Here is a 13,237-nt window from a genome sequence, read left to right as displayed (position 1 = left end):
ACAGTCAACTCACAACAGTGTTTATGCTTTACAAAACAAACTAAAGAATACCCACAGGTCTTTTAGCAGCATCTAACAGGCATGGGTCATTTATAAGACTGGGTGTTAATTAACTTCTCTTGATGAGCATATATAGTTGTCATCAGTAACAGGTGTACTCTAAAGTATTGTATCACAAAAACAGTTACTGACAGTTACAGATCTGGAGTAGCAGATTACTTGTCTAAAATCTATAAGCTGTTTGATGTTTCAAATGGCAGAAATATCATTTATTGAAATGTCTTCTGACTGGCAATAGACACTGTGAAAGTATCATGTGTCAGCAAATATCACATCAGCTAAACTGTTTGATGAGCAAACACTGCAAAGAAAACTTGTAAAAGTCAATATATATGGATTCAATTACTTTGAATAACCATAACTGATTGAGCCTTCTTGAGTGACATTTATTGACTGGCCCAGTACTTGTACAAGGCTAACACTGACAGTCATGGACCACAGTCACTAGTAATTAAGATGCACCTGACAAAACCGACATAGAACATTACAAATACAAAGCAATTACTCCTACATGATCACTTCTGTCAAATACAGACATATTACAAGCGTTTCACAGATCTCCCGATCAGTTATAGTCTGTTTGACTCAAAAGCGGACCAACGATTTGTAGTCTAGCTCAAAAACTAATAAACATAACATACTCAATGAAACGCTGATCATAATCAGAACTACATACCAACTCTGTGAGGTTTTTGCAGAATATTTTTCCTTAAAATAAAAACAGTTTTCAACAAAATATCATTATAAATATTGACACAGTTCACTATTTGTTACGACGGAGGAGTGCAGAAAAAGGGACAGCCAGGTGTGCGAGAAAGCATGGAGACAACACAGCACAGGTTAATGAATATATAACTTTCTCTGCACTTGTGCACATGCTTCTCGAACACCTGGCTGTGCCTTTCTCTGCACTCCTCCCTCGTAAAACAGTGAACTGTGTTATTATAAGGACAAAAATTGGGCAGAAACCCCACAGGGATGGTATGATGTTTTAATTATAATCAGCATTTCACTGAGTTTTCTATGCCTATTAGTTTTTGACTTACATAGTAATTTATCTGTCTGCTTTCATGCCAAACTGACTATAGACCATGTCAGTAAGCATTACACTGGACCAATTTATTTTAGTGTAATCTGGAAAATATTCAAAATAATACTCTTATATTTAGTTGCCTGTAACAGAATAAAACTGTCAGATATTGTTGTAATATTTACATATATATGACTGAAAGAAAAAAGGAGATCAAGCCGTAATATTTGTAGCGAAGCATATTTTCCTCATGAAGTAGTAATTTGTCTGTCTTTCTGTCTTTTTGTCTGACATAATAGAACATTTTCTGAAATCTATGTGAACTTTGTCAGCTGTGTCTGTCCAACATCGCATTATCTTTTGGGCGATCTGACAAAGCTCCAAATGTCAAACAAGGAAATTTCTTGAATATGCTTTCATGTCTCACTTAACACAAACAAGAGAATTAGTCTGCACATTATTGATCATCTTGGAAATACAAATGTAGTGACTTTAATATGTACACTGTATTGCCATCTGAATGATTCTTAGTTATGTCAAACTAGGAAATCAAAACAAATAATATACATCACTCATATGAATCAATTTTGTGTGGTTTTAAAGAAATATTACGTATATTGGGGGTTAAATTACTGGTTATTTCTGACACACCATCCTTATAGTCATTGTCTTTTACTAAACTCTGATTCTTCTCTGATTCATCTTTTGGTCTGGGTGTGACATGGAAGAGTTTCTAGTGACAAGTTCTGTACTGGATGTCCATGCACCAGAAACATATCTGTATTAGGCCACTCTTTTTCTATTTTCAACAAACATTTACAATTGTTTTTAAGTTCTATCATTATTCAAATGTATTACAAGAATGTTTTTGAATGTGATTAAATGAAATAATTTGGAACGAATGAAACTGGCATATTTGTGGATCAAATCAAATTAATTCATTTCAAACTGGGGTAACATAAATGAGACATAATTTGATTCGACTAATCTGTATTGAATTAAATCAAATCAAATTAACTATCATCATCGTTTCCGCTCATTCCTATGGGACCATCACGTGATAATCACCGTTTTTTTCTAGCAATGCATTAATGCAACAATGTAACAGCATAAACAGTGTCATTAGTGAAAGCATTAAACTTGGTAATATAGTGTCTTGATGCAATATCATTGACAAATATAAAGTAATATTTCAAACATGATGATTTCATTTGAATTTTATTGATGAGACCACCCTAAATATGTAACACCCAACATTTTACAATATATTGACTGAAAATGTTAATCATTTATCTGCCTGTACAGCATTTGTGAACTGTTATGTTTCAATACATTTTCCGCACCTTTCTACGCAACTCAAACATAATTCATTCTCCCTGGCAAGCTTTCTAATTCATAAACAAATGTTTTTGATAGCTGTTTTATCCAAGTGATACCTGAGTGTACCAGTTTCAGGTAGGCAATCTTCATCCTAGGAGCATCACACTAGTATGTTCATGAGACAGTGAGGGAAGACAGTGAGTGAACTGCTATTGATCTGCGGCAAATCACCATATGTTTGCAAGTACATGAAGAGGAATTAATAATAAGTTACCTGGGCTTCCCTGAACAGGTATGGCCCTTTCTCATACTTCCTGTCCAGGATCTTGTCTGCGAGTTCTGTGGGGATGTCAACCTGCAGACTTGGGGGAATCTGTGAGTCAATGAAGCAGTTGATAATAGCATTGATCTTCTGCAGAATCAGGCTGTCATCTGTGTTGGCGTGGTGAAGTTCCTTCAACAAAAAATCAGATATTTGGAGAAAGAAAATGATTATAATATTTTCCAAATCTTTATTTTCAACATTTTAGTGCGCATTTAATGTCCACTGTGCTCATGTCTCAGTAATGCATCTAATATGTTTCAAAATTAAAGTTATCATTATTAAGTCAGTGTAATTTAATTATCATAACAATAACAATCTGTGCTGGCAAGATTTAAGTCATTGCCACCTGCATTATATGTACTGATTGTTCATTCCCAGGAATAACTCACTTTATACTTCTGGACCTCCAGCCAGAAAAGAACATCATTTTCCAAGTTATCTCCCTTTATTGACACATATCTTCTGAACTGCAGAGACGTTACTGGGTTCATTAGAGCTTTGCGGAACGTCAGTATCTCGTTAGATGATGAGATCCACCGACTTTCAAGAAGCTGGAAATATGTACAGAGTTCTATCATTCTCCAATTATTCCATACCTGAATCCACTACTGCAGGATCTCTCATGTAAGACATCAGTGTTTATACAATTAAACATCTTGGAAATGTGACTATTGTTCTTCATTACAAAAAACACATTGATATTTTTTATGAAACAAAAGACTGTATCTCCTAAAATTCATCGTCATAAATGATACATGAGTAAATGAAGCATATGCACTCAGTGTCCTCCCATATCGTAGGATTTGAGGACTTTTCATCAATCTACCAGACACTGAAACATTTCTGATGACATTGTGGGAACTTGCAAGCTTTTCTGAATATTTTACACCAGCTCAAACAGGTTCTTGTGGTTTAACTCCTCCACTTCTGTCACAAGTTTCATCCTTATCTAAACGTTTGGTAAAAATACAACCCTTTATTAATACATATTAATAATTTAGTATACTTCATTGAACATTATTACAGAAAGAAATATGTAATATGTAAAAAATGTAAATGGTGAGAGAAACTTCAAATACAATCATAACAGCGATAATGTTTGTTTTTATGGAGCAAATTGAACATGGTGCAAGAAGTCAGTGATTTACAGCCATTCATGACAAGCTATCTGCTGTACAACTGCACTGTGGCTAAACGAGGATCTAATATTCAGTTTTCTTATGCATGGAATTGATGGAACTAATGCTAACAACTACACAGAAACTGCAAGAAATCAGATCTATTGTTGGAGGTACATCCATCAGTGTCAGAAATGTTGCAGAAAGAATGTGTTTATGAAGTTACACATTTTCATGGAAATTACTGCTTCAGTATTGTCACGTTCCTGAACTTATTTTGGTCTCATTTAGTAGGATAATTGTGTTGATTCAAGAAAGAGATGCAAAAAGCTTGAAAATACAAAATCATAAACTATCTGGATGGTAATCAGAAATTTTTGATTGAATTTTGTTAAAGATGTGTGCAATAAAAAGTTTATATGGTATCAATGTGGTTGTTTTTCTCACATAATAAGGTAGGACAAAAACTGGGGTAATAAAGCATGCCTTCAGGAGAGTTATTTTCCACTCCAACCAAGCATAAAATTCCTTATGTTTAACTGAAATGCCAAACAGTCTCCATGGAAACTAGGAGATGCTGACTTTGAGAACAGTAGGCTTACCCCCTGAAGAGGGGACAGAAGGACGGGACATGGCGCGGCAGTCTCTGATAACTCTGTACACTTTGTAGGAACTGTTTGTTTTTTCTAGCAAAGAAAAGATCATTGAGAAGGAAACGGAGTCTGGCTCTGGGCAGAAATATTTATACCAAAAGTTGTCTATAACTGTTCCAGTTGTTTGTAGTATTAGTGATATGGTTACAAATACTGGGGGGATTAACTCAGCCCATGTGCATACCATGTGGCCACTGATTAACATCAGCCTGGGATTGCCTTGACATTTTTTGAGCAATTCCCTTTGGAAGTTGGCTGTGAGCTGGTCTAATACAAACCACTACCTAACATAAGGTCATCGTTTGTATTGCTCATTGGCTTCACATAAATGAGATTTTCTTAACATTTCAACTACTGACAGACACAAGGCCATATTGTGTGCACCTACTCATCAAAAGACTAGTCATCTGCCCATCATGTAATCTCAATATTTAAAACTCACACAAATATGCATTTTCAAAACAGCCCAAGGCTGGAACAATATACCCAAAACGCTCTGGGATAATATTTTAGGGATAAGCTGACACCTTGTTTAGACAATATTTAGGATGCAAATGTCACAACTAAAGTGAGAGACACACTTCTACGTGAAGGCGTGCTAGATGAATGTGATGTTGTAAACACTAGACTTCACCTTCTGAGTGTCTGCAACGGCTCTCCACCTCAATAAACAATGGCTACCTTGTTCTCCATCGAGTCGCTATCCAACAATCTCAATTCAGAAATCTTAACTCAGAAGTAGAATGGCAGAATGCCTCTTGAAATGTTTCTCATAAAAAAGACATGTGCCAAGATTCTGGTCCCATGACAGAGTGACAAGATGTATGGTTGTATTCAGGTCCAGTGACAGAGTGTCACGATGCATGGTTGTATTCAGGTCCAATGACAGAGTGTCAAGAAGTATGGTTGTATTCAGGACCCATGACAGCATCAAGAGGTATGGCTGTATTCAGGTCCCATGACTGAGTGACAAGATGTATGGTTGTACTCAGGTCCCATGGCAGTGTCAAGACATATGGTTGTATTCAGGTCCCATGACAGAGTGTCAAGATGCATGGTTGTATTCAAGTCCAGTGACAGAGTGTGAAGAGGTATGGTCATGTCAAGATGCAAAGTCTAAACTTAGGTCACTTTTTTTAGATAAAAATGCACTGGTTACATCATGCCCATGGTGGAATGTTAAAAAAGTAGGTGTGTATATTTAGGTAAGTTCAACAGTCACCATATTTGAACATCAAAGGGGTGTGCCTGTATTTTGGACATTATGACTCGGCACATGTGTGAGTGTTACAAGGGCGTGGGTGATAGCTCCTGGCGCTGCCCCTTCACTGAAGAGCATGTGTATTTAAACACACAGAGTTTGGCCCAAGGAGGACAGCCAGGTTGTTCCAGGAGCAGCGCCACAGACTGCATAGAACGGAAATGCTCGGCAGATCCACACAAGTGTTACAATCTTCATTATTCCCAGGATCACATGTGTACACCAACACTTGTCTGATCAAAATTCCAACCATTTTCACTGCCATTTTGAGCAGCCCCTTCTGAATGGCTGTAAACATAGATCCAGCCAGTGTGGATGTCAGAGATTTTGATGGCTGCAATTGTCTGATATGTCAGGGGAATAGATAGCTGCAATTGTGTGATATGTCAGGGGTTTCGATGGCTGAAATTGTCTGATATGTCTGGGGTTTAGATGGTTGCAATTGTCTGATATGTCAGGGGTTTAGATGGTTGCAATTGTCTGATATGTCAAGGGTTTAGATGGCTGCAATTGTCTGATATGTATGGGGTTTAGATGGTTGCAATTGTCTGATATGTCTGGGGTTTAGATGGCCACAATTGTCTGATATGTCTGTGGTTTAGATGGCCACAATTGTCTGATATGTCAGGGGTTTCAATGGCTACAATTGTGTGATATGTCAGGGGTTTCGATGGCTGCAATTGTGTGATATGTCAGGGGTTTGAAGCATCATGAAATGAAGATTGACTTGATATTAGTGATGGGACCCCAGAGTGTTGTCCGGATACCCATCCATGATTCAGCACAAGGCATCTCCTCATGTGCACAAAGAAAAGGTTGTTGCATGAGGGCAAAGTGCCTTCATTCACCATGTTCTTACAGAAACACTTGTCCTAGTCAGTCAACAAAACATACTTAACATAGCATCATGGATACCTACAGATTGCCTCAAGAACTGCTGCACTAGACTTGCACAAGTTTCTAATGGAATCAGTAATATTTTATATAATAATCTCTACAAAAATATACATAAGAGACCCTCTAAGAGACTGGTGTATTGTCCGCTTACGTAGACTTGGCTCTTTAAAAGATAGAAATACTCTACGTCCATAGACTTTGATTTAATTACAAGGGGGAGCAGTGGTACACACCAGCAATCACTGATCATTGGATAAGACAAACAGAAATTCTTTCCAGGTGGATGTTATTTGTGATGTATGTCAGTCTGCAGTATCTGTAATGATTATAACAGTTATTCCATATGTTCTCACCATGCTGGCTTGGCCATGTGGTGAAGGTGTTTGCCTGTCCTGTAAACACCCTGGTTAGACTACCTTGCTTCCCTGTCACTGTGATGTAATGTTTTACCAGACTAACAGTGGCATTTTACCTAACTGACTTGCAAGCATTGTGAATGAAGTTATCAAAACTCATCAGAAAAATTGGCTGCTAAATTCTGTGCCGACACTTTGCCAGTTGTAACCAAATTTGACATTAATTATCTTGGCTGGAATAATGAGGCTTGAAACAACATGGGAATAGACTGGAGCCATACTTAAACAATAATTATTACATTACGTACCAGTATACTTGTACATCTTACACTGGTATATTATGGACTGTGCTTTTCTAAACAATAAACTATGTTAAGCATACGAGATGGTAGTAACAACATGTCAAATATTTATTCCAACATAAAGGACAACTAGTCGTAACACCCATCTTTAAATATTTCCTGTTTTTCAAAAGGAAATCCAGGGTTCTACCAGGGATTTTTTTCCAACTTCAAAAGAAAGCATTTTATCACTGAACATATCTTTTGACAAAAGGAAATGAAAATATTTGTCAGGGAAATTATTCACATATGAAAATAAACACATGGTCTTAAGAACGTTAAACTGGGAGCTGGCAAAAAATCCACAAGGCTTATTCATAATGGTAATAATAAAATACAAATAGAAGAACAATAAATATCCACGTCCATTTTTAAAAGATAACCCTTTCACAAATAATGTTCGTGTACAGTTTAGTTGCGGGGAGTATGAAAGCGTGACTGTGATGTTTCCATCAGTTTACTAATGCTGTGTGCCGTGTGCTGTGGAGCTGGGAATCACAACATTTTAATGAGCCAGGGGCAGTGCTGTGGGATCTTCTGATGGAGAAACAGCTCAAGATAAAAGACAATTAGGCAAGCTTTATGCTGCTCTGATTATCTTTATGGGTGTTTGGGTGTTTATCTTCGAGGGCTGGATGCAATGTGCACCTCAAACAATAACAAAGCCAACCAAAGGGAGGAGCACTCACAACGTACACTGTGTTTACATGAGATGTGTTCATGTCTATCATCATGCTTATGAATACCGAACACATTAACAAGTTGTACATGTGTTCAAACATTTCCCTCAACTTCTTCTGGCCCAGCTCTCTGCATGCATGTCATCACTTAGACACCATCATGAAAAGACTGCATGAACATAATCTGTCAAGCATGTTAAATAAATATTAAAGTTTTGTCAAGCAAAGGACTCAGTATTGGTTTATTTGTACCACACTTCACAATACTGTGTGATAATATATAACATTACTTGTCGTAAGGGATATACATCTGTACATACACACACTTTCTGTAAACATTTTATGATGCAGGTACTGGGTAGATGAATTATCTGTCTATTACAGAGACTTTTATCCAGTAAACAATGTAGATGGCTAGAAACGTAAACCCAACGTCCAGTGCCACCAAGATGTTGGTTGTGCAAGTGTGACACTTAATGCTACACTGTGCTAGCATCCCTGCACCTACTGCTGTGTTGACTTACATACGGGGCCACTTCTGCCCTCATTATGATGAACTGCCTGATTAATGTGGACTGAATCTTCTTTAAAGCATTGTCATAAACAAGTTTGATAAACAGGCAATATCACATGCTACCATCATTACCAGCAGATAGTTTCCTAATTTAGTAGACAGCTGTGATTAGATGGCATACAATGGACTTTCACTGGTATGTAAGACCACAAATATTGTATGGATACAGTAGCATGTTGTTTTGTCGTCTGCTACTAAAATGTCCTAGATTTACAATACTATTTATGACAAAACATGCTCACAATCCAAACTTAAGCATGTGAACAATGCTGTTACTATTTGCTGTGCAGCTATTTAACAAAGTTCCACGCAGTGACATTCTGTTCATGAGATCATTGTGAGCTTGCCATACAATGATGGTGGTAGCTCTTTCACTTCAGCATTCACATTCTAATGTGTAGTGACATATTCCTTGTTTAACCTTTAATCCAGTGGATCTATTAAAGAGTAGTGCTTCGTCTAGGACTGATCATAATGTCAGAAATCTTTGGAAGTAGGAGGAAATAAACATCATAATCGAGTATTTGCTTTGAAATATTAATCAAATTTCACCTGAAAAATCAATAAAGTGATTTGTTTGCCTTCACAATGAAAGTCAGTACTGTGTTGACAACTGTGTTGATAACTGTGTTGATAACTGTGTTGATAACAGGCAAAATACGCCTGTGATATGGTATCGTGAAACAGTTGTTTGTTGACTTGGTTTCATATCCATTGTAATTATACAATGGCTATGTGTTCATACTGGACAATGGAACATTCACCTTACCTAAGTTTCCTAAGGCAATGATAAGGCATTCTCTTGTTTGTTCTCAAGGAATACACCTGTTTATAGAATTCTTGGTTGGTGTTTATGAATAGTTACAGTTGATTATAGATATTTGTGAGGTCTTGCAACAAAGTGTAGAGAGAACAAACAAAATCTTCACCAAAAACACCCCAGTAAAATGTCAGAAGTATAGGTTTGGAGTCTGTTTCCATTTAGATGTGTACATGAGCTATGAGGGATAGGTTTTCCTCAAGAAAAATATTTATTTGAGAGAAATAATGTCCACCTTCCTAAAATCCTATTTTTAAAAAAATCCTTTTCTTCTATTCAGCATTCTTTTGGCAATCAATGTTTGTTTTGCTAATCCAAGGGAGACAACTTTACCATTATTGTGCATTTGCTGCATGGGCGGGTGTGAGAGGTACATGGCCTGTTGGAAGGTCAGCACATTTGCCTGAAATCTACCTTCGACAGGGCCTGAGAGCGTCTCCGCTTCTGAACCAGGACGTCATCAACTACATCATCCATGCCAGTGCGTGGTCGCTGTCTCTCCTCGAACTCTGGTGTCACCAGGAACAGAGGCAGCCATTTTCTCTCCAGACGTTCCCTCACATACTTTTGTGCCTCGAGGAGTACAGAGTTTGGGGGTCGGTCATCCAGCAGCTTGCCCCATCCCCCTCCTGCAGCCATCACCTGCAACAAAGACACAAAGCAGTGTACTCAGGCATTCAGGACAATCCTGCACATTGTTCCAGTCATTACTTTACATGTTTATACTCCACCAACAGCTATGAAGGAGGAATGATTACTCATTAATGATTGCTTACAAATAATAACTAACAAACAATTACCAACAAATGAGTACTTACAAATAATTACTCACAAATGATTTTGATGATGTTATGGTAATTACATATCATGTTTCAAATGGCTTCCTCATCTTGGATTAATGACATGGTTGATGACAAATGTTCATCAGGTTAATCATAACCCTCAAGGTGTTCTACTAAACACAAGACGTTCTGCTAATGGTGTTTAAATGACTTTGGAATGACCATTCTGCACACTGGAATCACCTAAAATGGTTTTATATGTTCACAAATTGGGAGTATTTCTATAAAAGTTCAAACTGGGAGGTTCTAAGTGGTTATTTTCTAAAAATATAAGTGATTTGTACTAATACAATCATGAGTGGACCAAATGGAACTAGGGTGAAGAATTATGTGGATCCAGGATACAAGCAGTGGCTTATGGTGTGTGTTCAACTACATGCAGCAACACATTCATCATACTTACCTTCTCACTCAGAATGCGCAGCTGATTGGAAGAATAATCAATCATGACTGTCACACAATAACAAAGGACTCAAATCATGAGTGAGTGAGTGAGTTTAGTTTTACGCCACTTTCAGCAATATTCCAGCAATATCACGGCAGGTGACACCAGAAAATGGGCCTCACACATTGTGCCCATGACTCAAATCATGATTCTTTGTGAAGTTTTATAACTAAACATTAGCTCTAATTATGAAAACAAGAAAACTCAAGACATGTTCAGTATTTCAATTTGGCCCTGCATTTTATTAGTATTTGTTGCCTCCACGTCCTATCTAACTGGAACAATGATGGTTTCATCTTGGAATCTACATCTGTTGAATTAATGCTATCATCTGAATTACAGTTCATTTTTTTGGAACCTTCTATTTTTTTCAGTGTGGATGTTAGTAAAGTTTTCCCAGGCTATTAAGTGTGTTTGTGTCAGGTTGAGATGATGTGATAGTGCGTCCTGTTCTCTCCACCCTGTTGTTCAATGTGTCGAGATGGAAAGGGGATTCTCATTGTTATTGTAAGTCCACAAAGCTGGCTGTCTGTATTGGAAGTGTGCCGTGCGGTGCATGCACAACTGTTGCTCATGTTAACACCAAGCGCCATCCAGCAGGAAATCTTGTGTTTGGACAGAAACTCTACAGCTGCTGGTCTCCAGCCAGAACAGGTTTTTTCCTCTATTGTCAACAGCTGGTAATCACTGTCAGGAATTCTCAAACTTTGGGGAATTTTAGAGAAAAATTTCAGCATCACTCAAGTCATTTTGAAAACCATCACAAAAATGAAATTAACATACTTAGGAAACTTCCAAGTTGAATCAACCAACTTTGATTAACAGATACTTTACTGAAAGATTACAAAGCATTTAGTTTCACATGAGGACTCAAAGCAAATACACAACATAGTCATGAAAACTATTGAAACTAAACAGTAAATAAGTTAGAATCACAAGACTCTGAAACTCACGCAAGTGTTTTTCAACCTTTGCAACATTATTGAGTATTTATTACCTTAAAAAAAAAAGAGTAGAAATTACCAAAAGTCAAATACACACATATTATTTCTATCTACTCTGGTTAATTTAATCATATCAGTTTACATGCAGATACAAAATACATGTCTGAGCAGTCAGACTAGATAACTTATAAAAAATGGTCATCATGTTTGAAATCAGATAGATATCTTTCAGGCAAAGTGAAGACATTTGTACTTAAATGATAGCCTACACATTTTGGCAGCAAAACCTGTGGCTTCAGAAGTAGGAACTCACTGGGCAATGCACAGTATAACGTACAAATTTGTTAATCCCATACTGCAAAACAATACTTTTATAATGTCTGTTTAAATTGGATAAGAGTTTGTGAACATCAGTTAAAGAGATCATTGCTACAATTACCTATGCACAATTTAAGAGTCATTACTGGTTTCAGGGGAGATGTTGAAAACGGAAGGATGATGGACGATGGACTGATGAGGGATCATGTGCCATGACACGAGATCACATTACAAACAGAGTGAATAAAGTCAGGAATATAACTGTGTTTGCTTGTTTGTTAACTCCATACCCTGCAATGATTAGGTTGTATGACAGCAATGAGCAAACAATGAAGCTGTGACCATGGAATCCAGTGACTGAAATCATGAAGATCTGTCCATGCACACAGTACACAATGACTAAATCTCGAAGTCAGACTCAGCAGACTCTCACCATTACCTCCCTTGGCAACCATAGGGATCTGGTGAGCTGTAGCTGGCAACCTGTGGTGACCACACTGGATCTATATAAGATATATCGGCACAGATCTAGTAGATCTAGTTTTAATCAGTCTTCAAAATTAACTGTTATACACAGACCCATTGACCTCCAGCACAGAGCAGTTCAGGTTCACTGATACATGTAGAATTAATAGCCACTGGGTCCTTTGGAGTGTTTCTTCTTCACATGGCATATTCACATACATAACTTACAACTGAATGAATGGGGTGTTGGGATAGGCTTGTGGTTAAAGCTTTCACTAATTACACTGGAGGCCTGGGTTTGACTTCCCATATGGTTGCAATGTGTAAAGCCCATGTCTGTTGTCTCAGGTTGGAATATGTTTTTACACTAATAGTCAACTTACTCATTCAACTCACTGAATGAACAGTTATCAAAAACAAAGTGTTGCAGTCTAGACTGAGAAAATTCAAAGAATAAGTCTACAATACACACTCTGGGTTTTACTCATGCAAAAAAAAAGACTTTTAAAACATATAGTCATGGACCATTTATCTGCAACAGTTAGCAACACAAAGCTATTTACCATCTGTTAACCTGAGGGACACAAAGTTTGATGTCATTTTTTTCAGTTTTCGTTGTTTTATATATTCTTGTTTCCATTTTTACCATGTTGAATATTACAATCTCTCCTTTGATAGCAAGATGTGCTCAAACGATACCTTTGACATGCCTTTATAGATACCACTATGTAACCACTAGTACCTTGCTACAATCCACTACGTCTAATGTGAATATTATTGACAATGGC

The 13,237-nt window shown here is 37.3% G+C and overlaps 1 protein-coding gene across 1 annotated transcript in view; it reads right to left on the bottom strand.

The window, feature by feature from the left end:
* Positions 1 to 13,237, bottom strand: part of LOC137291908 (regulator of G-protein signaling 22-like) — a 98,219-nt gene that overhangs the window by 25,702 nt on the left and 59,280 nt on the right. Inside the window, exons 14-16 of the mRNA XM_067823467.1 lie at positions 9,850 to 10,077; positions 3,125 to 3,286; positions 2,685 to 2,864 (exon numbers count right to left, since the gene is read on the bottom strand). Coding sequence (XP_067679568.1) covers positions 2,685 to 2,864; positions 3,125 to 3,286; positions 9,850 to 10,077 — 570 coding nt within the window. The remainder of the gene's footprint in view (positions 1 to 2,684; positions 2,865 to 3,124; positions 3,287 to 9,849; positions 10,078 to 13,237) is intronic.

The sequence above is a fragment of the Haliotis asinina genome, chromosome 7 (genome assembly GCF_037392515.1).
Source record: "Haliotis asinina isolate JCU_RB_2024 chromosome 7, JCU_Hal_asi_v2, whole genome shotgun sequence".
Classification (NCBI taxonomy): domain Eukaryota; kingdom Metazoa; phylum Mollusca; class Gastropoda; order Lepetellida; family Haliotidae; genus Haliotis; species Haliotis asinina.
This window is presented reverse-complemented; position numbering and strand designations above follow the sequence as displayed.